The 27,029-nt window shown below is 50.5% G+C and overlaps 1 protein-coding gene across 1 annotated transcript in view; it reads left to right on the plus strand.

The window, feature by feature from the left end:
* Positions 1-27,029, plus strand: part of MYO18B (myosin XVIIIB) — a gene marked incomplete at its 5' end in the record, with an annotated part of 242,336 nt that overhangs the window by 35,301 nt on the left and 180,006 nt on the right. Inside the window, 3 exons of the mRNA XM_072801883.1 lie at positions 17,996-18,169; positions 21,424-21,514; positions 23,671-23,863. Coding sequence (XP_072657984.1) covers positions 17,996-18,169; positions 21,424-21,514; positions 23,671-23,863 — 458 coding nt within the window. The remainder of the gene's footprint in view (positions 1-17,995; positions 18,170-21,423; positions 21,515-23,670; positions 23,864-27,029) is intronic.

Genomic DNA, 27,029 nt, shown 5'->3' on the forward strand with positions numbered 1-27,029 from the left:
CATCACCCTCTGATGGATGGAAGAACAGAGATTCAGAAAGAATGTGTTTTACCTGCCGTTGCACAGCTAGTACGTTCCTGAGCGAGGTTGGGAAGCTCAGCTGGTCAGTCTCCCTGCAAACATACCTCCAGTGTCCTCGCCTTCGCGACAGGCTGTGAGGGTCATTTCCAGGGGGGTAACCGACTTGATTTCCTGGGTGCCGGGCTGAGGGCTTATAGACGTGCTGATGTCACTGCACCTTTAGAACAGTCTGGGACGGAAGAGGCCTATTATGATGTCCATTTTACAGATGGGGAAACTGAGGCTGGCCAGAGCTTCGTCCATATCCCCAGGGCACACAACTAAAGTCAGAGGTGGGATTTGGACCCAAGTCCTCCCGAGCTCTGAGTCCAAACTTGGGAACCCCACATCCCTCCTTCTCTTGCCCCCGTGGCCCGCAGCATCTGCTCAGGCTCCTGGATGGCTGGCGGGGTCACTTTCTCAGCAGGGCTCTCTGAACTGCTTCTGACACCAAATGTGTGAAATTTTCCTTAGGCCAACTAATTCTCTGATTCTCCAGACACTGACTGGGTGTCTCCTCCATTTCAATTCAATTCAATTCAATTCAATTCAATTCAATTCAATTCAATTCAGAGCCGGAGTCCGTGCAGACCCCACAGATTAAGGGCTCAACCCCATGGGACTGCCCAACTTCAGACACAGACCACACATGTGCTTCTGACCAAGCAGCTATAAAGTGGGGGGGCTTCCCACCACCGCCTCAGGTTTGATGATTTGCCAGAAAAGCTCACAGAACCCAAGAAGGCACTTTATTTACTATTATTCATTTGTTATAGAGGATACAACATAGGAAGAGCAAGTGGAGGAGATGTGTAGGGCCAGGCATGGGCGAGGGGCCTGCCCTCCCTGGTATGACACTCACCCCCACCCCCAACACTTCAATGTGTTTACCAACCCAGAAGCTCTTCAAATGCTATAGTTTGGGGCTTTTATGGAAGTTTTAATATTGAGACCTGATTGATGAAGTCATTGGCCACTGGTGATTACTCAGCTTCCAGGCCCTCTCCCCTCCTCAGAGGTCAGGGAGTGAGGCTCAAAGTTTGAAACTTTTCATTGTGCCTTGGTCTTCCCAGCAACCAACCCCTGTCCTGAAGCTATTGGGGGACCCTTTCCCCACTGCCACCAGACCCCAGCCATTCATTAGTGTAGAAAAGACCCTCCTCACTTGAGAGATGCCAAGGGTTTTAGGAGTGCCAGGGACCAGGGATGAAGACCTAATGTGTATTGATCACAGGTGCCAAGCCAGTGCAGCAGCCTCTAGACCTGGCGACCCCATGAAAGGGCCACTGAGCACATGTGGGTGGTCCCAGGTTGCCAGACCCCAGGCCCTCAGATCACCACGAGGTCCCAGCATGCTCATGGCCTCTGCTTTGAGCTTTCAGCACCTACATCATACACGGTCTCAGCCTAACTCCTGGGGGCTGCTCTGAGCCTCCTCCTTTGGAAGGGGTGTCATATCCTGTTCTTCCTAAAGCTCCCTTAGGCCCCCTGAGCTCCTGCAGAGCTCTTCCACCCTGACTCTCTCCCACCCCCTTCTCAATCCCTTTGGCCCCTGTGGCACGATGGCTTCTATCCCAGGAGGCTGGCTGCTTAGGGTGGAGGTGGGGGACTGTGGACTGCCCCGTCATCAGCTGTGCCCTGGGCAGCCTTGAAGCCAGAGGCTTGCCATCCCCCAGGAGATGCAGGGGCTGGGCGAAGGACACCGAGTTTTGCCAGACTTCAGCTCGGCCATTTATCAGCGGGGTGTGATCTTGGCCAAGTTATAGAACCTGCCTGAGCCTCAGATGAGGGAGGAGGAGGGAAGGGGGGAGCGAGGATGTCCTAGAGCTTGTCTGGGGGCTCCCTCAAGCCTGTGATGCTAAGAATGTCCTGACTCTGGGCCGCCTCCCATGGACAGGCAAGGTGGCTTCTGGCTTTGCCTGGTTCATTATAAAGTGACCTGTTTGAAGAGGTTGTTACATAGTGACTTGGTGAAGTCAGCCTCAGCTGGGTCTTAGGGAATGTGTTCTTACTGTGGCCAAGGGGCCACGGAGCTCCCCGGCTCTGCGCCTGTGTCCTCACCTCCCTTCTGTCTCTCAGACTTGCCATCCCAGACTGGTCCCTTGGGAAGGCAGCGGGAGGATGCTCTGGGGCTGGCTCCACTTGGCAGGCAGAAAACCCCGGGTGATTTGACATCACGGTTGGTTTGCTGTTAACCAAGGCTCATGGTCCGGGCCATCCCTCAGGAGCCATCAGGAAACCATTCATCCAACCTCGTGTCTCTTTCCTTTGGCAAAAAGTGGCCCATGTTTCATATGGCAGCAAATGGATGCTCTCTGGAGCTCACTTGATAAGGGGAGAGAGAGGGACAAGGGAAGAGCTGGGGTCTCTGAATCCAGGCTTCCCCACCTCCAGCTGTGTGATTTAACTTGTCCAGAGTGATTTCCCCTCTCCGGACTCAGCTTCCGTGTCTGTAAAATGGTAATAAATCCACCTACCTTCTACGGGCATTTGCGATGGTCAGAGACTGGATGCATCACACCTGGCACATATGAGGCGTTCAGCAAGTGCTTCAAAGTGAGAACTCCATCACTTGTTAGCTTTGGGGCTGGCCGTGGTACCATGCTGTGTGACAAATGAGCCCCAAGCTCCCACAGCTTACACATAATAATTTCATTACCTCCCGAGGCTTCAGTTGGTCTGCAGTTTGGAAGGGCTCAGCTGGCGGTTCTCTGGCTTGAGGTGTGTCCTTTGGTTGCAGTCTTGCGGGGGCTGGCACTGACAGAGCAGGGGCTGGAGGAGGCTGGCACTGGCCGGGCATCTCCCTCTCCTGTGTGGTCTCCGGTCTCCCCGCATAGGCTTGTTTGGGCTTCAGGTGCAAGTTTCCAACCTGGAAGCTTTTCTGAGCTGGCCTCAGATATCATGCAGCATCCTTTCTGTTGTGTTCTATGGGTTATAAGCTTCAAAGGGCAGGGGAACCAGACTCCACCCTTGGCGATGGGCAGCAACAAGGTTCTAGAACACATAGAGAGATAGGGGTGTGGCCATGTTTTGCCACAGTGGCTTTGAGCAAGTCACTTTAGCTTTCTGAGGCTTAGTTTTCTGGCCTCTACAATGGGACTGAAAAGAGCACTGACCTCACAGGTCCACCATGCAGATGGACTGAGATGCTGTGTGTCAGGAACGGGGCACAGCGCTGGGCACTGCGTGAGTCCTGGTTGCTGGAAGTTGGGATACCACGAAGCTTGTAAAATTCCACAGCCAAGGCTTCCTGGTTCTCTGCAGGGGTAGCAAGAAGACACTTCTGCTCCCTGCTTTTATTACCAGTGCTCCCCCTGGCCCCGGCCACTATCCTTTGCTGTCGCACCCTCTTCCCACAGAAGAGTACATACATCAAGGATGAACTTGGTTCCCTCTCTGCAGAGAGAAACTATTTCTGTGTCTCGGATCCCCCTGGCTGTGTGAGTGGAATCAGACACAACACTCTTCCCGGGAATGATCTCCATGAACGAAGCCTTCTTGCCGTTCCCTGCTCTCCACCTCAGCCCAGGCCTGGGGGTCCTTTCATCTGCATTTTCCCTTTGAATCCTCCCAGCACCCCTGACAGATAGGGAAAGAATCCTCATTTTGAACTGAGGATGCAGAGGCTGAGAGGTCATGTGACATTGCCAAAGTCACACGCATCACGTAGTGGACCCAAGGGCTTAGGGTCATTGTTTGCTTGCCTCCCGGGCCCCTGCCCTTCTCTGCCAGGCCAACCAGCTGCCCAGTTCTTGTGTGCAAGCTGGGTGCCCGGACGCCTACCTCTCCCCTAATAGCTCCTTCTCCACACCATCTAGTTTCCATTCGTGTCTCTGTCTGGTCTCCAGTCCCTGTTCCTCCATCTGGAAGGTTATCCCGTTAAGCAGAATTAAAGTTGGAGAGCTCAGAATTGAGGCTAAAGGCCTGGGTTCTGGGACCAGGATGACTGATCCGTGTTCAATCCCTGCTCTTCTGCACGATCCCGGCCACTCCCTCGACCTTGGAGACTCAGTATCCTCATCTGTACAATGGGAGTAATAATAGTGCTTACCTGCCAGGGTTCTTGTGAGGCTCACATCATTTCATTGGAATATGTGAAACTCCATCATCATGGTTATTAATGCTGGTCTTATTAACAGGAAGTCTGTCCACTTTTGGGGCGAGGGGTTTCCTAGCAAAGCTGGAGTTTGCAGGGCTGACTCGGGCTCTTCTTTCAGGATTGCCGTGGTTCCGTCTCTGTAAAAGATTATATGCATTCTCCCTAGAAAGCCAGAGACTGTCACTCTGCCTGCTGTCCCTCATTCTTTCACAAAAACGACAATAATGTGCAGGATCCAAAATAACCATGGATGAGTGATGCCTGCTTGGACGGCCCCGTTGCTTTGCCTTCCTTTTCATCTGAAGGCCAATGGGAGGTTTAATTTATTATTCTTCCACTAAATGTGCCAGTCTACTTGCCACTGACCCCTTTGCCTAATATATGACACTATGAGGCTCATATATATATCCCGAGGAGGGGCCTCGTCATTGGGTGAGGAAGGGAGGCTGCCCATCGACTGGCAACTCCCCGCGGGCTGTAATAAAGATGTCAGTCCCGAAATGGATGGGATCATAACTCGGGGAGCCCGGGTGGAGGGTGCCTGCAGGGAAGAGAGACAACAGCAGTGATGACAAAGGCCCAGCCCGCCCGCCTTCTGCTGGGTGCCTTGACTGCCAGCAGCCGGGAGGGCCATCCCGGGATCGGAGAAGGTGGCCAGATGTTCCCCACGCAGAAGGCCGCTGGGAGTCATAAAAGGGAGATCATCAACCCAGAGCCATGGCCATATATCCGAGCACTTTGTGAGGTGCATCACTGCTTAGGTTTTAAAACGACAGCACGCAGAATACCGTAAAGTTGTCTTCCTATGAGAAACAGAAACCGTGCAGGACAACATAGAAGAAGAAAGGTCCCTCCTCTCCCTCCGTCCCCAGATCCCTCTGCCCTCAGAGGTGAGCATTGGTCAAGGTGTAAGGGTGACTTTGATTACAATCGATGAGCCAATACAGACACGCCGTTATTGACTAAAGTCCAGAGTTTCCATTCGGGCTCACTCTTGGTGTTGTGCCTTCTGTGGGTTTTGGCAAATGTATAATGTCATCTTTCCCTGTGACGACATCATACGGGGCAGCTCGTCACCCTAACAGGCTGAGGTTTGTTTTGTTTTGTTTTGTTTTCTCTTAAACGATTCGAAGTCATGGGAGACTCACGGGAGGTTGGGGCAGGGATACACAGTCCCGGGAGCTTTCTCCAAGCACAGCACGGCCCGCAGTGGTGGGGCCAGCTGACCCCGGGAGACTGACCCACCGCTACGTCCACGCACGTAACAAATACACAGGCTGGCTGTTTGGTCGAGCGTTGTTTGTATATCACGATGTCTGCTTCTGTGCCTGTGAGGAGTCAAGGCGTGCCCGCTGGGTCATCGAGATGTCCTTGATTCTCTTTGTTGACTGCAGGGACCTGTCCTTTGGTTGGGGGGAAGGCTTCATATGTGAAGCAGCTCTCCTGGAGGCCGTTCAGACTGCTTTCTGCATTTTGGTGTTCTGGACAACCCCATGCTGAACATCCTTGTGTGCAGAGCTGGGGCACAGTAGCAAGTGGACATGGGTCTCCTAGACCATGTCACTGCTGGATCGAAGGGTGTGCTCACTTGACATTTGGATGTACATGGCCCTGATTCGCATCCCCGGGGCATTACATAGGTTGGCTCATTGAATCCCCACGAGCCTGTGGTGTAGATACTTCTGTTTTCATGTCCATGTGCAGGTGGGGAAGTCGAGACTCTGAGAGGTGACAGTCACTAGCTCAGGGTCACACAGCTCTAAGTGGCCCAAAGCTGGACCTTCTGTCTGCTGTGCAGAGGAAGGTTTGGGGCAGAGGAAGGCTTGGCGTTTCAAAATGGACCTACTGCCTCCACTCTGGGGACACTCCCTCCATCCACCATTCCAGTTCTCTCTGTGCTTGTTTGTGCTCATTTCTGTTTCTTTCCTTTAAAAAAAAAAAGATTTTATTTATTTATTTGAGGGAGAGACAGAGTGAGCCAGTGAGAGGGAGAACAGGAGCGGCAGGCAGAGAGAGAGTGAGAAGCAGACTCCCCGCTGAGCAAGGAGCTCAATACGGTGCTCGATCCCAGGGCCCCGGGCTCATGACCTGAGCCGAAGGCAGATGCTTAACCGACTGAGTCACCCAGGCTCCCCTCACCTCTGTTCCTGTAGGTGAAGACTGCAGGGCTCAGGGCAGCCCAGGCCAGGCCCCCATCTCCAGTTCCAGCACCCTGCCCCCTCCCCTCCCCTGACAGGGGCTTTCCTTGTCTGTCCCCCAGCGCCCGCTGCTTCCTGTCCCTAAGGACACAAGCTGCACAGTTGTAATGAGGTGTTCAGAGCTCAGTGTATGAGCACCTCATCTCTGATTAAGGTTGGCGCCTGGGCCCCAGCTGGCTGGGAACCAGGGCTGTTCATTCCTTCAGGCTCTAGGCGAAGGGACATCAAGTCACCTAGTTGGGAGGAGCAAGACAGCTGCTGTCTGGGCCTGCATGGGTTTCCTCTGCAGAGGGCCTTGGATGGCAAGCTTGGCCTCTCATAGCCTGGACCCACCCCGGCAGAGGCCAGGGAGGGCATCCCACCTGCCTGGCTCTGGGAACCCCCAGCGGTGACGGAGAGCCATCCCCTGGAAAGGGCTGAGATCATGCCAGGCCCCAGCCCCTCTTTAGATCGGGTGGGCACGGAGGACCAGAGAGGGCAAGGGCCTTGCTCAGGGCCACACAGTGAGGCTTTGGGTGCAATGGCACTAGAATCTGAGTCCCCAGGCTCCTGGGCCATTCCCGAGTTCATTCTGCTCGGCTCTTCCTTCTCTCCTCCCTCCCTCCCCTTCTTCCCCCTCTTTCCTCTCTTCTCCTCCTTTCCTGTCTTCTCCTCCATGCCCTGGCTGCCCTGGGACACCACCCTCACTTCTCAAGGCAAAATTTCAGTCTGATCAAGGGAGATGGACCCAGATAAGTGCGTGGGAGATGCCCAGAGAACACTTTCGGCAGGAGACACTCGAAGTTCACAGTGGTCAGCCCCAGCCAAGGGGTCCTACCATCCGATGGGACCCCTGAGGGGGATCTTCAAAACTGAGACGAAAGTCAGGAGGGCGCTCCAGGTGGAGGAGCCTCACGGATCAAAGTCTGGAGCCTCTGTGTTCCCCTCCTCCAGGTACCAACCTAACAGGCAACACTGGGTCGACACAGGGCTCTGATTAAGAGCAGATTGCCGCACGGCCCTGCCACCTAGAGATGGCACCGATCTGCTCTTGGACCCAGCATCTCCCGGGCCGGTCCCCTCCCGGGCCCCAACCCACCGCCTGCCTCTGTGCAGACCAAGGCCCCGCATCCTCAGCCCGGCCCCAGCTGGTGACTTGGCTCCCCGCCCGGCAGCTGGTGCAGCCGGGCCTATTCTGGGCCACAGGCAAGGATTTATTCTACATTTTCTGAGCATATTGAATTCATTCATTAAAGCTGAAATGGCTGCTCTGGGATGTAAACAATTATATTTTTAAAAAGCTCCGCAAAACCCTGAAGTGGCCGCTGCTAGAAGGCATCACCTGCGGGAGGCCCCGCGCCTTGGGAGGGCCTTGAGTGGAAGGCTGGCCCGCCTGGAGGTCCAGGTTCCACAGAGGCCGAGCCACTCACTTGCTGGGTGGCTCTGCCAAGGCGTCTCCCCCCTTCTTAGCCTCTGTTTCTCACAAATGATGATAGCAGCTGATATTTATCTAGTGCTTACTATGAGCCAGGCACTACACTAAGAGCTTTGGCCATCTCAGCAATTCCACGGAGTGAATGCTATTACCTCATTTTACAGATTAAAAATCTGAGGCTCAGAGAGGGGAAGGACTTGCCTCATGGGGGTAGGCCAGGTGCTCTCTGGGCTCTCTTTAAGCCTTGATCGCCAGAGACCCTACTAACTTTTTGTTGGGGGCAGAGGGATGAAAGCTAGGACTCCTCTGTGTGTGCCTGGACTCGCCATTCGAAGACAGCGCAGCTGATAACAACCCTGAAGACGATGATGGACTCCTTCGCGGTTGCTGTTTACGGAGAAGCCACTCTGCCAGGCATGATTTGCGTGTGGTTATTCCATTAAATCTTTGTATCCCTACATGGTAGGTTATACCCATTTTATGGATGAGTCAGTGGAGGCTCAGAGAGGTAAAGTAAGTTGTCTAAGGTCGCGGACTTGGGAAGGGGAGGAGCCCAATTTTGGACCAAGGAGTTCTTACCCTCCTGTCTTTATGCCACATTATGTCGTGTAGTCCATGGCGTCTTCGGTAAATGCAAATCCTAATGAGGCCTTTTTGCATGGTTGGTGCATTGATGAGATCACGTGCTCACTCGGCACAGGGTCGGGCACGTGGTGAGCCCTCAGGAAGCACTAGGGCTGTTGTTGGGCTTTCCTTGGGCCCCAGGAAGCAGCTCCAAAGGGGACAGTGTGATTTCTGAGCGGCCCGTTCTTCTTGTCTTGCTGAGGGACACTTGACTGTAGAAGAAGCATTTAGAGGGGGGGCCAGCCACGGCTGCTTTGTGGCCTCACTAGCTGTGTGGCCTCGGGCAAGTCGCTCAGGCACCCGCTGCTGGCCTCGCAGCTGAGCCTTTGCTCCTAGAGTTCCCCAGAGTGACAGTCGTGCCCTCCACCTGAGCCCTCCCTGATGGCCCTGCTCCTTAGCTGAGCTCACTGGCTCTGGGGACATCCTCAGGCAGCTTCACACCCACTGTCTCCTTTCATCCTTCAAACAACCTTGTGGGAGAGGAGCCACCCATTTCACAGACACGGAAACTGATGCTCAGAGAAGGGATACGTCGTGCTCAAGATCTCACAGCCAGGCTGCATCTGTTTTGGGGATGTCCAGCGTTTACTTCTTTCCATAGTTCCCACCACCCCAAAGATGCCATGTCTGCTTTTTCCCTCCAGCCTCTTGATCATATTAGCTCAGGACACTCCTCTCCATCCTCTCTCCTCTTGTAAATTCCTGATGCCTGTTGGCATACTCAAGGTTCTGAGAAGTCCTGTGGGAAAGCAACCATTTTCCTTGATTTAATCTGATGCTGCCCCGAGTGATTTGTCTGGTGAGACTTCTTTTTCCAAAACATCTGCTCATACTCCTGAGAGCATTGGGAGTGGTCTGTGCATTGTCTTCCAGCCATTAGGGTGTGAGCAGTGATTCCAGTTGAGTTATGACTGATACCAGTTGGGTTGTAGATGGCTTATTGGCCAGGTCTTGCAGGGACCACTGACTGGGCAGATAGGCAAAGGTCCTGGGTCAGATGGCAGCTTTCTCCAAAGCCAGATAGGTGGAACAATATGTCCAGGTGTGGAGGGCTGCCTGGTGCCTGGAGGCAGCATATGACATGCAGGAGGAGCCTTAAGAAGCAGGAAGGACTTGCAAGTTCCAGCCTGTAAGGGTTGCATTTTCCATGGTCTCAACAATAGAACTTTGCTGGGCACCCCTGGGCAGGAAGCCACAGGTACCCGAATTAAGTTGGGTCCTGGGGTTTCTCTCGCTGACCCATTTGTCCCCTTTGAGGGCAGAAATCTCAGAGCGTGATCATAATTATGGGAGCTGACATTTATTGAACAGACCCTGTGCCAAGCGCCCTGCAAGAGTAATCTTACTGAGGCTTCCCAAGAACTTCTTGGGGGGTAGATTCCCATTTCATAGGAGAGGAAATGGAGGCTCTAGGAGGTGACAGGACCTCCCCAGCATCAGGGGGCTTTAGGCAGGACAGGGGGGATTTGAACCCAGGCAGTCTGTCTGCAGAGCGCTCCTGCTTTTCCTTCTAGCGTCTATAGACTTCTAGGCTCATCTCTTCCCTGCAGGTGGCCTTCTTCTCAGGCATCCGAATTGTAAACCTCTGTGTGAGGAAATGTGACCCAGATGCACCAGCGTTATAAATAAGTCACATAATGTTCAGTAATTCAGCAACAGCATGGCTATTGTTGGAAGTTGTTGGAAGGAGAAATAACTCGGTTATTAATAAATGCAGGAGGCCGCAGTCATTGATAGCAATTGAACTCATGGAGCACGGGGGAAAACAGTTGTATTATTTTTTTTTTCCTCTTTATCTCTCTCTCCTTTTTTTTTTTTTTGGTACTGAACATAAAAGGAAAAACCTGCCTGTGCAGGTGGATTTGAGCTACTCAGAAACTGGTCCCATTACATTCCCTTGCTCCTTCCTTTTTTCTGTCTCTCATTTGCTCCCTTGTGCAGCCTCTAATTCAATCCCAGCCTGCCCCTTACCAGCAGAGTGACCTTGGGTAAGTGACTCTGGTAAGACAATTTGTCTAGGGCCACCTGGTTCATTAGAGGGCTCTTCTTGCTAAACCAGTGTTTCCTAAACTAGTGTCTCATGGGACGTTAGACCTACAAGATGCTCCTGAAAGCATTCTGAGGCCGATTTAGTCTAAACAGAGCATCCCTTTCTTGGGGAGTCATTAGATATACTTTAAAGGCTCTGAGAAGTCCTGCAGTTAAGAAACTTGTTTCACCAAGCAATGACCAATTTGATATGATATGATCATTTTTTCCCGGTGACGCTGATGCACATTCCATGGAACGACAACTGTAAGGAGCCCCTTTGGGGAACTGAGCCCCAGCTGTGTAGCTGCTTTGCCCTCTTCCATACCACTCTGCCATGTGGAGAGTTTCTGACTCAGCCTTGCCCTTGGTGGCACATTGGCTGGAGCCAGGCCTCACTCACCCCAGATATGCAAATGGCTTCAGAGGAACAAAGACACAAAGAAATAGCCTGTCAAGCCTTGGGTCCCTTTCAGAGAACCTTTCTTTGACCTCAATAATTGAAGGGAAATCCAAACCAAACCAAATCTTGCTAAGTGTGATGAGCCTCTAAGGCCTTCTCTGAGTCTTAGCACCTGACGTGGGTAGAGCTGCTGATGCGAGGGTTCAAGGCCAAGACGGTGCCTATTGGAGGTGATCCCAGGAAGTACTGGGAGGCTCTTGAGGAGGGGAAGTGGGGAAGGGAGGCAGCCATGAAGGGTGTGTTATCAAGCCAGCTACCCCTGTGGGCAACCAGGGCTCTATCCCGCCAGAGACCTCTGGGGGGCAGCATAGAACACGTACCCCAGCTATCCCACCCAAAGGGCATCACCTGCCTTCATTGGTTGAGGGCTGAGGATTTTAATTCCTTGGCCCTTCCAGCCTCCCCTTGTATGAGCAAGTGCCATCAGGAGGAAACGCCTCATCAGGACGGGGCACAGGAAGCCCCAGGGGTATGGGGAGCTATGACAGCTCTGCTGCAGGTCTCCCCAGCCCCATGTTGCCATCTGAAGCCTGTCCCTGTTTCCTTTTGATTTGACCTACATACAGCCCATGTGTAGGCTCAAGCTAGATCTAAAGCGGGATATGTGGGGGTACCAGAACCGCCCCTAACCCCCTGTCACTGACCTGGAGGTCGGGGACCTGGACTCAAGTTCTAGGTCAGCCACTTGCAGGCTGTGTGACTTAGGGCAGGGCAGTATTCCTTTCTGCATTTCAACAGCTTCTACTACTTAACAACACCCAGCCTGCAGACCTTGCAAGGCGATCGGCTTTTCAGCCAAGGTCGCAGGACTGTCCTTGCCCTCAGTGTAGACACAGGTGGGTGGACTTCCTCCAGGCCATGGTGAGATGCATGGGCCATTTGTCACTAAGAGTAAGAACAGAGTTGGCATCTGCAAATAATTTTTTTTTTATAGAGAACAGATTCAAGGGTGGGTGGTTCCAATCACACATCCGTTGTATTTATGTAAATCCAACCGTGCATGCAAAGCGAATGCGAGGCTGGTGGTTACAGGTGTCTATCTTTTCCTAAGTCACGGCCCCTAAAGGCAAGCTGCCCATTTCCTTTGCTGCGCCGCCTGGGGGAAGGCTTGCTGCGTTGGACTTGGGAAGATAAGCTACAGTACTATTTGCTACAGGCAATTGGAGATTCTCAAGTGGGGATTTTAAGGGCACTGGAGTTTTTTGCCTTAGACTCTGTCTTGAGATTGATACTCATTACGAGAGAAGACCCCTCTGCACAGCACCCTGCTTAGGATATTGAGTGCTGGAGGCAGGAGACATGAATTCAAATCCTGCCTCTGCCCCCTACCAGCTGTATGGCCTTGGAAGGTCACCCCGAGGTGACCAATTTTCTCATAATTCAAGTGGTGATGTTACCATTTTCCTCACAGGGCCACGGGGACAATTAAATGAGGCAGCAGGGTTCAGTGCTTAGCCCAGGCTGGCACGGGGTAGGTGTAGAGTACATGCTGCTGGCTGCTGTTATGATAGTAAGGTCACCTTTGTAATACTGTCAAACATTTACATTCTGATTTCTTTTTTTTTCCTGGGTGGGTGAGACAGAGGAGGAGTGACAGGTGGCTGCCAGGGAGCGTGTCCTACTGCTCAACATCACATGTCCTGTGTGATGCTTGCAGAAGAGGGAGAGGATCCCTACATGTAGTGTGCAGAAGCCAGACTGTGGTTCTCCCTGTTGGGGTCCTGGTTCCCACCAGAGACCAGCAGAATAGCTGGCAGCCAGATGCACAAGCCTGAAATGATCTCTGCATTTAGCTTTGGCATCGTTCTGGGCAACGGCTCCTTGCCTCCTGGTGGGTGGCAGAAAGCTCCTGGACTGAGTGCGTGCTTCCCCTCTGGAGGGGGCTCGAGGCCGGAGGACATCCACACATCCGCCCCACAAAGAGTGCCCTCCGAGGAGCCCGGCTCCATCCTGTCTGTTTCCATTTCTGTCTCTCTGCTTCTCTCACTTTTGTTTTGTCTTTTGTTTGATCTTTCCTGTTCAAAAAGGCTGTTTCTAAGGTTCAGATGGCGGGTGCCATGCAGAGAGCAGAACACAGAGATTCTCTCTCCCCAGTCTTGGCCAAGCGGGGAGGGAAAGTGGGCAGGGCTGGCCATCATGGAGAAGCATGCATTCCTTTCTCAATTGCTTCCATCGTTTAATCACCCGCTTTACAAATGTTTATTGAGCACCTCCTGGTGCCAGCTCTGATCCGGATAGAGCAGTGAGCATACAGACTCTATTCAAGCAGACCAGCGGGTGGCTACTGCACAGTCTGAGACCCGCACACGAGGCTGGGAATCCTGCTCCGCCCTGCTCCCTGCAACACCTTGGACCAGAAGCTAGACCTTGCTGTGTCCGTTCCCCATCTTTGAATGATCTCAGTGCTTTTGATGAGAGTAAAGGAGAAGAGTCAGAGGAGGCACTTAGCACAGTGTCCGGCGCATGCTGCTGCTTGAAGGCTGTCCTTGTTCATTAAGTGATGGCTTTTCAGGAGAGTGAGCCATTGTGTACATGAACCTCGCTTGGACAGGAATCTTCAACCTCGGGGGCATTTCAAGTACAGCTTTGTCCTTGGCTTTGGGGTAGGTTGGTGGGAGGTGCTGAGCCAACAGGTGTCCGCCTTTCTGTAGAGCTGGCCCAGATCCAAAGTGCCCGGGTTCGTTATCCATCCCCAAATCCTCTCCTGAAGCTATGGATAGACAGATCCACAGGGAGTCCCTACAGCCGCAGGGATGGAACAATCCCTGTTGGGTGAGTGGTGCCCTCTTCGTTTTCACAGGCAGAGAAAGGACTAGAAAGTTACTGATCGCCTTCTCAGGGCCAGGCATTCTGTTGGGTATCTCCCATGTAAGTGGAACCATGTCAACGCATCCCTGCAGCTCTATGAAGTGTGTGGGGTTTTATGACTATATTACAGATGACAAAATGGAGGCTCAAAAGGGCTGTGCAACTTGCCCAAAGACTGGCAGTGGGAAAGGCAGGAAACGGGAAAGGGACTCAGATTCTATCGGTCCAGTGTCTGTGTTCCTGTCCCTGTCTCAGGTGCCAACTTTCTCAGGCCCCATTGAGGAGGCTTTGGCTTCCACCCATGTCTGAACAAAGATAGAGGAACCCATGGGTTGGATCTTGTACACCAGCCAGCTTTCAGGGAACTGGAAGCAAAAATGCATTTTCTGGGGCACCTGGGTGGCTCAGTGGTTGAGCGTCTGCCATTGGCTCAGGTCATGATCCTGAAGTCCTGGGATCGAGTCCCACATCAGGCTCCCTGCATGAAGCCTGCTTCTCCCTCTGCCCGTGTCTCTGCCTCTCTCTATGTGTCTCTGGTGAATAAATAAATAAAATATTTTAAAAAATGCATTATCCCGGTGAAGCTCCCTTGGGTGCTCCCTGGATTTCCCCAGCAGGGTGCTGCTCAGCGATCGAACTGAGAAATATCCCCCTTGTCAGGCGGGATGTGGAGTCAGGTCGAGTGCATTCACTTCTCCTACTTTCAGAAAGAGCCTTTGCTAATTCCCTTCTTGACTCCTCCCTGGCTCAGCCAGGTACAGAAGGTCACTGCAAGTGGAGTGCGGGGGACTATTTTGGGTTGACAGGGCAGGAGAGGGACAGGACATTGCCCATCTAGAACACTATCTCTTATTCAATTCCCTTTCAACCTCCAACCCAGGAAGAAAGAAGTCTCACTCAGGGCTAACAGTCTTTAAAATCTCTAATACTCGCTAATCTTGCATTTTGATAAAGAGAGAGCCACCCTCCGGTTCCCAGGTAACTAATTAGAATCGAATGATACTTTGGTGCTCGGATTATATTTATCTCTACTTTCCATTTGTGACAAGTGATAATGATGTTGGTTTGCAAACTAGCCCGAGTGCACCGAGGGCAAGGAGAGAGCAAAGAAAGCGGACGCCCACTCCAGATTGGTGGGCAGCAGGTGTAATAAGCCAAGGAGCTTACCTACGAGGTTTGCCTCCGCTGGCCAGCCCTGTACATCTCTGCACCCACCACCAGAACCTTAAAAGTTTATACAGAGTCACATATTCAGTCCAGATGGTCTCAACAACACTGTCCTCACTCAAGGCTACGTCCTTGAAGACAGCTTCCGCTGTGGGAACGTGGGTGGAATGTACACTTCATGGACAGGGGAAGGGGTGGGGAGCCTCCAGTGGCCTGGAGGCCAGCTCGAAGGTGAAGGGGCGGTCGCGTCCTCTCAATTGGCTCCCTCCAACCAATGGGTTCTCATTTAAGATAATGTTGTAACATTTCTTTTCACAATGTGTCTAGTTAAGTGAGAGAGATAAACAAGTCCATTTTAAAGAAAGTCTTATGTGGGGTCACAAGGCTATGGCCGATTTCCTAAAAGTGATATTTGAAGGATTGATTTTGGTGAAATCGTGGTTCTTGTACTTACTGTCCATCTGATTTCTGGTGATGTATCTGAGTCGGTTTTCTCATCTGTAAAATGGGAATGATACGACTGCCTTTTGGGACCGTTGTGAAGACTTCACGATGATGATGATGATGATGATGATGATGATGAGTAATCACAGCTAACATGTACTGAGCTTTCTCCTCCTGTCACACCTGGGACTCTGATGCAGGCTTTCTGACTCCAAAAGCCACGAGCTGTGCAAAGGTGACATGTTGAATAAAATAGGGTCAATAAATGGTGACTGCTTTCATCACCACCATCATCACCTTCTTCATCATTTTTGCAAGTGGCAGGACTTTTTATTAACCACGTTACCTCCTTGGTAACTGAGTTAATAACTCAGTGTTATTAACACTGAGATTCAGTGTTATCATCTGTAAAATAGGAATTGTCTCTTGTGATGATCAGGGCTGAGTAACTGGCACAGAGGAGGATGTCAGTAAGCAGTGGCTCGTGGTGCTGGGATGGCTCAGTTGGTTAAGGGTCGCCTTCAGCTCAGGTCATGATCTCTGGGGTCGTGGGATCGAGGCCCAAATCAGGCTTCCTGCTCAGTGGGCAGTCTGCTTCTCCCTCTGCCCGTCCCCCCTGGCTTGTGCTCCCTCTTTCTCTCTCTCTCTCAAATAAGTAAGTTCTTAAAAAAAAAAAAAAAAGCAGTGGCTATTTGTGGCCCTCAGTGACCTGGGGCCAGAGCTCCTTTTCTTTGAGTAGCATCCAAGTCCCACATTAAGTCTTTGTCTAAATTTCTAATTTTGCCTTAAGGTGGGCTGTTGGTACTTGTGATTTTTATTTCAAAGAAGGAAACACATGTATGGGGAGATAAGCAATGGGAGGAAATTATTTAAGGATGACACTGTTATTTGTTTTAATCAGCCATTAATTTGTTATTTGGATTACAAAGTTACTATGCAAACCCTGTAGAAAATTTAGAAAACACAAAACACCCTTACTCAGCTATGACAGTCAGATATGACTGTTAATATTTGGATGTATTTTATTTATTTATTTATTTATTTATTTATTTATTTATTTATTTAGCAAGGTCGGGGGCAGAGGGAGAGAGAGAGAATCTTAAGCAGGCTGCATGCCCCACAGGGAGTCAGATGTGGGACTCGGTCTTACAACCCTGAGGTCATAACCAGAGCTGCAATCAAGAGTCTGATGTTCTGCCAACTGAGTCACCAAGGTGACTCTTACTATTTCATTTTATAGCATTTTAGAATAACTTATACAGTTGACATCATACTCTAGTACAGTTTTCTAATTTGATTTTTATTTAATATAAACATTGTTCATATTGTACAATCTTTGTTGTTGATCTTAAGATTTCTTAAGATTAAAAAATTTTTATTTATTCATGAGGACACACAGAGAGAGACAGAGACACAGGCAGAGGAAGAAGCAGGCTCCCTGCGGGAAGCCCGATGTGGAACTCGATCCTCAGACCCCGGGATCACAACTTGAGCCAGACAGATGCTCAACCACTGAGCCACCCAGACATCCCTGTTGTTGATCTTAAATGGCTTTTTAAAAAATTATTATTTTTTAATTTATTTTTTATTGGTGTTCAATTTGCCAACATATAGAATAACACCCAGTGCTCATCCCGTCAAGTGCCCCCCTCAGTGTCCGTTACCCAGTCACCCCCACCCCCCGCCCACCTCCCTTTCTACCACTCCTTGTTTGTTTCCCAGAGTTAGGAGTCTCTCATGTTCTGTCTCCCTTTCTGATATTAAATGGCCTTATAATAGTTCATAGAGTGGTTCCTCATTGAGTCTTCAAACTCGTTCGATTCGTCCTCATGCCCCCCTTATATCCCTGCCACCTGGCCTTCTCAGCATTTCTCTAATACACTATGCTCATTTTTTGCCTCAGGGTCTTTGTAAAGTCTCCTCCTTATACCTCTAAAGCTCTTCCCCTGGTTCTTTAGGTAGCCAGCTCCTTCTCACTTTTCATAACCCAGTTCAGGTATCACATCCTCAGATAGAGCCCACTTTGACAACCATGGATCCACAGGGTTGCTCTCCATTTCTCTTGATCTCATCTCTTGGTTTTGTTTTCTCCTTAAAGGGGAAAAACTTTATAATTTTATCCTTAATTTATCTTATTCATCTATTTGTTTACTTATTTATTGTCTTACTTTCTCAATAGATTATAAGCACAGGCACCTTGAGTTGAGGGCAGGCACCTTATCTGTCTTGCTCATCATTGATTTCCCAGTGGCTAATGCTATCTGTTGCACAGTAGGAGCTCAATAAGTGTGTTTTGAATAAATGGATGGACGGTGAGATGGTTGAGTATGTGGCTGGGTGGGTAGTTGAATGGATAGGTAGGTGGGCAGCAGGGGGTAGTGGATGGATATGTAAGTGGATACACGAGAGGACAAATCACACTTTTACTAACAATTCCCCAATTCCCCATTTAGAGAGTCCACACGATAATTTTAATTGCTTTGAAAAAGTGAACAATGCAAATTGAAAGGAAGTAGGATAAGCATGTCTCTTGGGAAAGCTGACCCCTGCCCAGGCTGGTTGTTGAGGCTCCCTGCTGAGGGTGGGTGGCCCAGAGGGTGGGAAGTGGTGAGATCCCTGAGGACCATTGGGGCCCACCCACTCCATGCCCAGGACTTCACCACCATACTTCTGCTTTGTCCCTCTTGCAGTGGGCCGGAAGCAGTTCATGCGGTTTGAGTGGGCAAACCATGCAGCTGAGGCCCTGGGCTGTGAGTATGAGGAGCTGAACACCGCCACCTTCAAGCACCACTTGCGACAGATCATTGAGCAAGTGACATCTGGGCCAAGCCGGCGGGGTCCAGAGGAAGAGGAGACCAGCTCAGGTGCTACACTGCTGCCTCTCTGGGTGGGCTGGGTTCCTCCCATGGGCCAGCCCCTGTGGACGTTCCAACAGGCCTTCGCCTACTTACCAGGACCTGTTATATGCGGACCTTCTGGGTGCAAGGGAGGCACCTGTGGGCGAAGTGGACATGGTCCCTACCTTCACAGTGCTATTGCCAAGTAGCTCTGTCCAGGGTCCTGAAGGTTCTACTGAAACCTGGGAGGGTGCCCTGTGCTATGGAGAGGGGACACTGTGAGCAGTACCAAGGGGAAAACACTTTTCCACTGGCTGTTATGTTTATTGAGCCATAGGAGTTAGGAGTTATGATCTTTCCCCCTTACCCTGTCAGGGGAAAGGCTGGCCTCCCAGTTTGAGGAATAGAAATAAGACTGTGATGGCCAGAGGGGCTGGGAGGTAGTAGTTGAGGCTGGAGAGCCGGGTAGTGGTGATCAGCTCATATAAGACTCTGCAAACTAGGGTTTTTATGCTCAGACCCATGAGAAACCATGCAGAAGCACAGGCAGGAAATGCCATGATTTGACTTGTTCTTCAAATGGCTCAGCCAGAGGGAAGCCTGGGGAATGGGTGGGAGAAGGGAGACCATGAAGGAACCTACACAGGTCACCTAATGAGATGCTGGTGGTTACACAAGGAAGTGGTAGTACAGCTGGGATGGGCGGGGCATGTTCAAGGTCTGCTTCACACTAGAGATGATAGCATGGGCCTGGGGGGAAGGGAGGGACCAGGGCAGCCTCTAGGACTTCGGCCTAGGTGGGTGGAGGAGTAGGGATGCTTTCAACTGATGTAGGGGGAAGCCAGAGGGCTTTGTATGGCACCTGCTGGAGCATGATCCACTGGGTCCTAAATCTGCAGCCTCCACCAACCAGATGCTTTGGCTGCAGGAGGTGAGGGCACAGGGACTGTGAGTCCCTGAGAACTAAGAGTGGTTGTCCCAGAGGCTGCAGAGTCTGGCATTAGTGGGTAGCACTGTTTTTGAACTGTGGTTTTGGGGCCCACCTCTCAGAGGCCCCTTAGATCCTCAGAGCTGCTCCACTCCAGGGACTTCAGCTTGATGACTAATGTCACTTGGATGCCACTAGCCTTTTGTTTGCTTGTAGGTCCAGGTATGAGCTGGAGTATGCTTACGGTTACTCCTCCTCTTTGAAACACACACCCACACCCCACACTTATACACCCAGCACACATGCATTCTATACACACACATGCACAAACATACACCACACACACTCACACCCTGCAGGAAGCACACACACGTGCACAGAAACATGAGCATACGGGCATGCACATTCAAACATTAACACTAATTACCTCTCAGGCCAAGATATTAAGGGTAGGTGTGAAAAAGACAGGGGAGCAACGGGCTTAGGAGAGATGCTGAGAGGTTGTGGGTTGCCTAGCAACAGCCCAGGTTCAGGGTGGAGCTACCGGAGGGATGGGAAGTGCTTTGGGGCTGCAGGGGGCTGCCTGGAGTGTACAAGCAGAACTGTGTCTCCAGGCACGGTGCAGATGTGAAAATCACGTTTCTGATTCTATGGATGGAAGCAGAATGTAAAGGTTAGGAGTTATGATCTGACCATCCCTTCCTAATTTCTCACTCTGCTTTGTTCAATGCACCCTCATCAAGGCTGGCTATTTTAACAGGCCACACGTGCACTCTTGTGTATGTGTGTGTATGTGTGTGTGTGTTCAAACAAAATTGAGACCATGACTACAGTAATAGTTTGCTAAGCATTTTCATTCCTCCTAATGTGACAGGTAGGCGCTTTTCCCTCTCATTCAATATTCGTCTATGCCTGGCTTTAAGCACTCCTTTGTACAGACTACAAATTATCTAACCCATTTGCTATTGTTGGGTATGCAGGTTGTTTAAAAAAAAGCGATTTTCATCCAATTTAATCAACAATCAGGAGAACATATGTACCCAGAAATCCTTGTTTCTCTGAATATTTCATTAGGATAAAAGCCCAAGAGTGTAATTATTAAGTCCAAATCTATGAACGTTTTATGGCTTCTGACAGAGAACTGCCAAATTTCCTTCCAGAAAGAGGGAATGGCAAAAATGTTCTGAGTGCCTACTATGTGGCAGGCGCCGGGCTGCTCAGGGAGGCAGCTCACCGAGAGACTGTCCCCATCTTTGCAGGGCTCCCAGCCTGGTGCGCGGCCAGGGAGGAGGTTGTCAACAACCTAACTGCACAAGTAAGACTACATGAGCTCAGCACTGTAAAAGCAGGGCAGCTTTGTCCTTCCGTGTCTGGCCTGTTTCACATAGCGTGACGTCGTCTGGGTTCATCCACGTTGTAGTGAATGGCTGGATTTTCCCTTTTACGACTGAATGATCTACTTCATGTTCCTACTTATAGGCGGAATCTAAAACAGTCACGCTCTTAGAAGCAGAGAGCAGAGTGATAGTGGTTCCCCAGGGCTGAGGGGATGGGGAAAAAGGAAGAGAATGACTGAAGGGTAGAGTTTTATTTGCACAAGATGAATAAATCCTAGAGTGCTGATGAGTAAGTAGACAAATTAGATCATCAGCAGGTGAATATGTCCGCTGGGCAGCACAGATCCTATGGTTGCCATACTGTATTGTATACTGAAAATTCTTTTTCTTTTTCTTTTTTTTTATTATTATTTAAATTTAATTTGCCAACATGTAGTATAGCACCCAGGGCTCATCACATCACGATGAAAATTCTTTTTAGAGGGTAGATCTTACATGAAGTGTTCTTATCACACATGTACACACAAAGAAGGAGGGAGGAAACTCTCTAGAGTTGACAGGCACAGGGCACTGTTTGTGGTGACGTAACTTACCTTCAAGCTCATCGGGATGGAAACACTAAATAGGTAGGTGCAGCTTTTTGTATGTCCATCATTCCTCAGTCAAAAATGAATTAATTAAATCAAAAGAAGCAAGGTAGGACCAGGAACTGGCTTCACGGGGGTGGTGGTCAAGGCAGGCTCTCCTGAGGAGGTGACACTGGGCTGGTCCCCCAGGGATTAGTAGGAGCGCTTGTTGGATCAGAAGTAGGGCCAGGTGACACAGAACTGCATAAGTCCTGATGAGACACTTGAACTTGGTTCTAAGAGCATGGGTATGTAATTTCAGCAGTGGAGGGATGAATATGAGGGAGGGGGTTTCTCTAAAGCCAGCAACCATTGCTGGGGCATGTTGTCCTTGGCCCCACACAAGAGTCTGACCACAGATGTCCACCCTTCCTTCTCTCCCCATTCCAGGGCTCAAGATGACAGGTGTGGAGTGTGTGGAGGGGATGGCCTCGGGCCTCTACCAAGAGCTCTTTGCTGCTGTGATCTCACTCATCAACAGGTAATGGCAGCCTCTTCACAGGTACACACATAAGCTCAAGCACAGGCACTTTAGCACACTGAGGTTTGGGGGGAGGGTGGCTAGAGAAGAGTGAATTTTTGAGCTGGGTGGTGCTCGGTTTCAATTCTCCCTTGGTGACCCAAGGGAAATCATTTCAGCTCTCTGACCTCCCCTCCAGCTCCTGTGAAATAGCTCTACCCCCCACCGCCGCCAGGGTCATTGCAAGGATTAAGAGATAGTGCGTGTTTAACAGTTCTTCCTAATGGTGATCATAAACTACCGACAATAAAAGCTAATGATTTGGGGGCCCCCGCTAAGGCAAGGGCCTGCACTCTGTGTGTTTCATGTCTTGTATCATTTACTATGTGCATCAGCCCATTTTACAGCTGAGGTAACAGACGCGCAGAGAAGTGGCGCTGGAAGGCGGGCACAGTGCTGTGCTCCCACCTCACACCTTTACGTTTCCCTGAATAACCCACCACAACGCTATGTTTCCCTGAATAACCCACCACAACGCTCTCATCCATTTCTTTTTAAAATTCTTTGCTAAGGATGGGGAGCAACCCAGGTATCGTTTTGGAATGGGCCAGGAGCCTACCAGGCTGCAGGGGCCAGGAGCCTGATTTCTATCACTGTAAGGGCTTCTCTCCCCGGTTCCTGAGAGCAGGAAGCGTCATTAGGCTTCCGTCAGCCTGTTAGTGGGGCGAGGCTGGTGCGGAGCAGCAGAGCAGCAGGGGTTCTCCTATGATGCTGGGACACTGCATCCACTTGCTCTCTCACTACTGGAGCATTTGCCATCTGAGGCCACAGACGCATCATCTAGAAACCAAGATCGTGCATGCTTGGAGGAGGGAGTGCCAGGGGTAGGGAATGAACAGCTGGCGGGAGAAGCTGCCTCGGCCTGCAGAGGGGGGCTGCTTCATCGCATCCTTCAAACCTCCATGATACAGAACCCACTCCCCCACCACCTATGAGCACCTCATAGGTGCCTGGTTTCTTGAGTGTTAACTGATAATCTTCACACATGTCTATGTGGTGGTTGATCTTCTTGGCCCCATTGTATAGATGGAAAACCTTGACAGGTAATGCAGAAGAGCTACGGTTCGAACAAGCGCCCAGCAAAGGGTAGGGCCAATCGTGATAATAATCATAATTAATAATAATAGCAGGCAACCTTTACTAAGCACGTACCCACCCCTGCCGACCTGGCACTCAGAGCCTGGATGTCTCATGACTTCCAGCCCTCCCAGCAGGCTTCTGGGTGTGTCCATCATTGACCCTTTTGCAGCTGAGGCCCAGAGAGGTTGGGCAGCTCTCCCAAGACACACAGCCCCCTGGCTGCAGAAGGAAGGTTGGAGCCTTTGTGTGACTATTTCCAACATCTCTCAACTCCTGCATGTTGATGCAAATAATCCCTTTTCTGGCCACCCCGACAGATTCATCAAAACGATCGAAGGAGGGGCAGCCCCGGTGGCTCAGCGGTTTAGCGCCACCTTCAGCCCAGGGCATGATCCTGGAGACCCGGGATCGAGTCCCACGTCAGGCTCCCTGCGTGGAGCCTGCTTCTCCCTCTGCCTGTGTCTCTGCCTCTCTCTCTGTATCTTTCATGAATAAATAAATAAAATCTTAAAAAAAAATGATCCAAGGAGGAGAGGGCTTGAAAGAATGTCTTAAACGGAGGCACCAAATACCAAATGCATGTTGTTTTCTATTGCAACATGTCCCTGAGAAAGACAAGGAGGCTCTGGTTCTAGTTTATGGACAATCTGTAGTGTGACCTTAAGCAAGGCATTTCTCCACTGTGGGCCTGGTGGAGAAAGAGCCTTTCCTGAAGGCCTGCTATATCCGTGAAAGGCACTTTCCACACTTTGACTCCCGTGATTCGACCTTGAATCTGACCCCTCAGCATCATCCTATTCATCCCTACAATCATTTAACAGCTGGGGACACGTTGGCTCAGAGAGCTTAAGTAACTTGCCCCAGGTCACACAGCCTGTAAGCAGTGAGCCTCATTTTGGCCCTAGATTGCTAGATCCTCAGGCCCACCCAGCATGCTGCCTCAGTCTCTCCATATCTGCCATGGGGGAGTGGGGGGCGGGGGCCATCTAGGCTCTAGGGTCCCACGTGGTCCTGAGGCCTCTCTCCTCTCCCCCCAGGTCCTTCTCTTCCCACCACCTCTCCATGGCCTCCATCATGGTGGTGGACTCTCCGGGCTTTCAGAACCCGCGGCACCAGTGCAAGGACCGGGCTGCCACCTTCGAGGAGCTGTGCCACAATTACGCTCATGAGCGCTTGCAGCTGCTTTGCCACCAGCGGACCTTCGTCTCCACGCTGGAGCGATACCGGCAGGTACGCTTGGCTGCCGTGGAGCCATCGGCAGGGCTCTGGGGAGCGTGTGAGTCAGCCAGGGTTGCAGGAACGGTCCGGTCCTTCAGTAACCCTTGGCTTCCTCCTGTTTGGCCTGCCACTGAACGAAACCCTAACTCCGGGTCAGCTCCCCAGACCCCTGCCGCTCCCCTATCTCCACGCACTGCTCCCTACAGTCCCTACAGTCCGCAAACTCCAGGGAACATCCCCCCCCCGCCCCAGGCTTTGCACCTTCATTGGCGTGACCTGTTCCTCCTCGCCCACTTTGCCCAAGCTGGATGCTCCTCATCTAACGTGGCTTGCATTTTCCCTGTGGAAAGCCCTTCGTGCTCTGGGGCCGGGGGAGCACTCTGGATGGGAGGGTTTGCCCCGGCCTTGGGCTCCTAGGGTGGCAATACATAACAAAATCCTAGATGCATTTCCCTCCTAGGAGCCACCCTCCAGACCCTAGGAATGTGAACCAGGAAACGCGCATAGGCATGTTCCTGCCAGCCCTTCTCTTCTTGTTTTTTTTTTTTTTAAGTTTAAATGGAAATATTACATTTCCACAGAAACTGCATCAGTCAGTAGTGTATGGCCCAGTGAATTTATCCAATGAACATACTCATGCACGTACCACCCAGGTGAAAAGTGGAACGCTGCCAGCACCCAGGATGGCCCCATCATATCTACTGCTTCTTTCTTCCCTGAAGGGGAGGGACCTCTTTGACTCCAGCAAATGCTAATAGCATGATGTTGGAAATGACCATCTTGCTTATCAATTGGATAATGGTATTCAAATTATGGTCCTTTTTTTTTTTATCTATTTATCTTTTTGGTTGGAGTCTGCACAGCAATGAACATGAAAGCACCAACATGGATAAATCTGAAATACGTGACACTAAAATGATGAGCCCTGGGGTCTGACTTTAACCCTCTCATTTATTGGCCATGTGGCTGTAGGAAAGTCACTCACTCTCTCTGATTCTTGATTCTATCACATGTAAAATAGAAATAAAAATATTCCCGTATCAGTTATCAATTGCCACAATAATGCTAGATAATAACGTGCCCCCGAACATAGTGACTTTGAAAATTACCTTTTGTTATTGCTGACAAGTCTCTGGATTGCCTGGGAAGCTCTCTGGTCTTGGCTGAGCAAACTCTGTGTCTGTGGGCAGGTGCAGGGCGGATAGATGGCTCTGATGGTCCTGGGTGGCTCTCTCCTGTGTCTGGGGGTCAGCTGGCCATGAGCTGATCCTGGCAGGCCTTGGCTGGGATGACTCATCTGTGTGCCAGGAATGTCCTATCCACTAGTAGACTAGCCTAGGCTGTGCTCATGGTGCTGGGCAGGGTTCCAAGAGACAAGCAAGAGTGTGCAGGGCCCCTTGAGTCCTAGGCTTGAAACTGGTGATATCACTTCTGTATTCAGTGGGTCACGGCAAATCCAGGGCTGAGCCCTGATTCAAGGGATGGGGAAATAGGTTCCACTTCTTGATGGGAGAAATTGCAAGAGTGAGATACATAGAAGGGGAAAGAATGTTTTTTTGTGGGTTGTTTTTGTTCTTTTTAGAGAGAGAGAGAGAGACATGGGAGAGAGGCAAAGGGAGACAGACAGAGAGAGAGAGAGAGAGAGAGAGAAAGAGAGAGAGAGAATCTCAGGCAGACTCTGTTCTGAGTGCAAAGCCTGACATGGGGCTCAATCTCACAACCCTGAGATCATGACCTGAGCTGAAACCAAGAGTCAGATGCTTAACTGACTGAGCCACCCAGGTGCCTACTCTTTCGCTTATTTCTGATGATCAAAGCAATACATGCTCTTTATTTAAAAACTGGAAAGTGCATGGGACTGGCCCTAAGCAGAAAACAACCTCCTTTAGGAGCCCCACCACCCACAGGCAAGCACTGTTGCTGCTGTCTGTACTTTATACCACTTAATTTTCCATATATTGTCCTCTCTGCAGATTTCCGATCCTTCCCTACACACGATTTTGTTGTCTGCTACTTTCCTGTGTTATTCACGTATTGTTGTTCCATTTGCAACTTTTAGTAATCATACTTTTCACTGGTTACATCCAATGCTGTCTCACCCCTCTTTTATGCATCTGGGTGATTTCCACGATGACGCTCTTATAAACAACGCTGTGACGGGCATCTTCCTGCACAGCCTCACCTGGACATTTCCGATGACTTTTGTATGGCGATCGTCGTTAACCATAGTTTGTGCATACTGCCTCTGACACCCAGTGCTCGGCCCAGCACTCGTTAGTTCCCCAGTAAATACTAGAATAGTTTGGACTGAGTGACTAGCTTCTGATAAAGTTCTCACCGCAATTGCTGATGAGCCTGCAGGATGAACGTGTCTGGATGTTATTGGAATGTTAGTCTATCCCCTTTCTTCTCATCCAAAGCCTGAGCAGTGAGGATACAAACAAACAAACAAATAGCCTGACTGGAAAAAAAGGCAAAAGATTTGAAGAGATATTCCCCCTCCAGCCCCCTAAAAAAAGACAGACACATGGCCAATAAGCATCCAAAATTTAAGGAACTGCAAATCAAAACACTGAGATACCACTTCATACCCTGTAGAATGAATAAGATCAAAAACCCCAGAAAATAGCAAGCAGCAAGCGTGGGAGGGGATGTAGAGAAATTGGAACCCATGTGCCTGGCTGGTGGGATTATAAAATAGAGCAGCCGCTGTGAAAAACAGTATGCTATTTTTCTGAAAAAAATGAAAATTAGAATTACCCTATGATCCAGCAGTTCTAACCGCGGGTATCTACCCCAAAAGAGTTGAAAGTAAGTTCTTGAATAGATATATATGTGCCCATGTGCACGGCAGCATTGCTCACAGTAGCCAAAGGGTAGAAGCAGCCCAAGTGTCTGTGGGTGGATGCGGGCGTAAAGAAATGTGATCTATCCACACGATGGGCTCCTTATTATTCAACCATAAAGAGAAAGGAAAATCTGACCCATTCTGCAACGTAGATTGAACCTCCAGGACACTATACGGAGTGCAATAAGCCATCACAAAAGGATGAATCCTGTATGACTCCACTCATGAGATACTTAAGAACAGTCAAATTCGCAGAGACGAAAAGTGGAACGATGATTGCCAGGGGCTGGAGGGGGAGGAAGGGAGTGGATAGTCAGTGTTTAATGGAGA

This window comes from Canis lupus, chromosome 27 (genome assembly GCF_048164855.1).
Source record: "Canis lupus baileyi chromosome 27, mCanLup2.hap1, whole genome shotgun sequence".
Taxonomy (NCBI): Eukaryota; Metazoa; Chordata; class Mammalia; order Carnivora; family Canidae; genus Canis; species Canis lupus.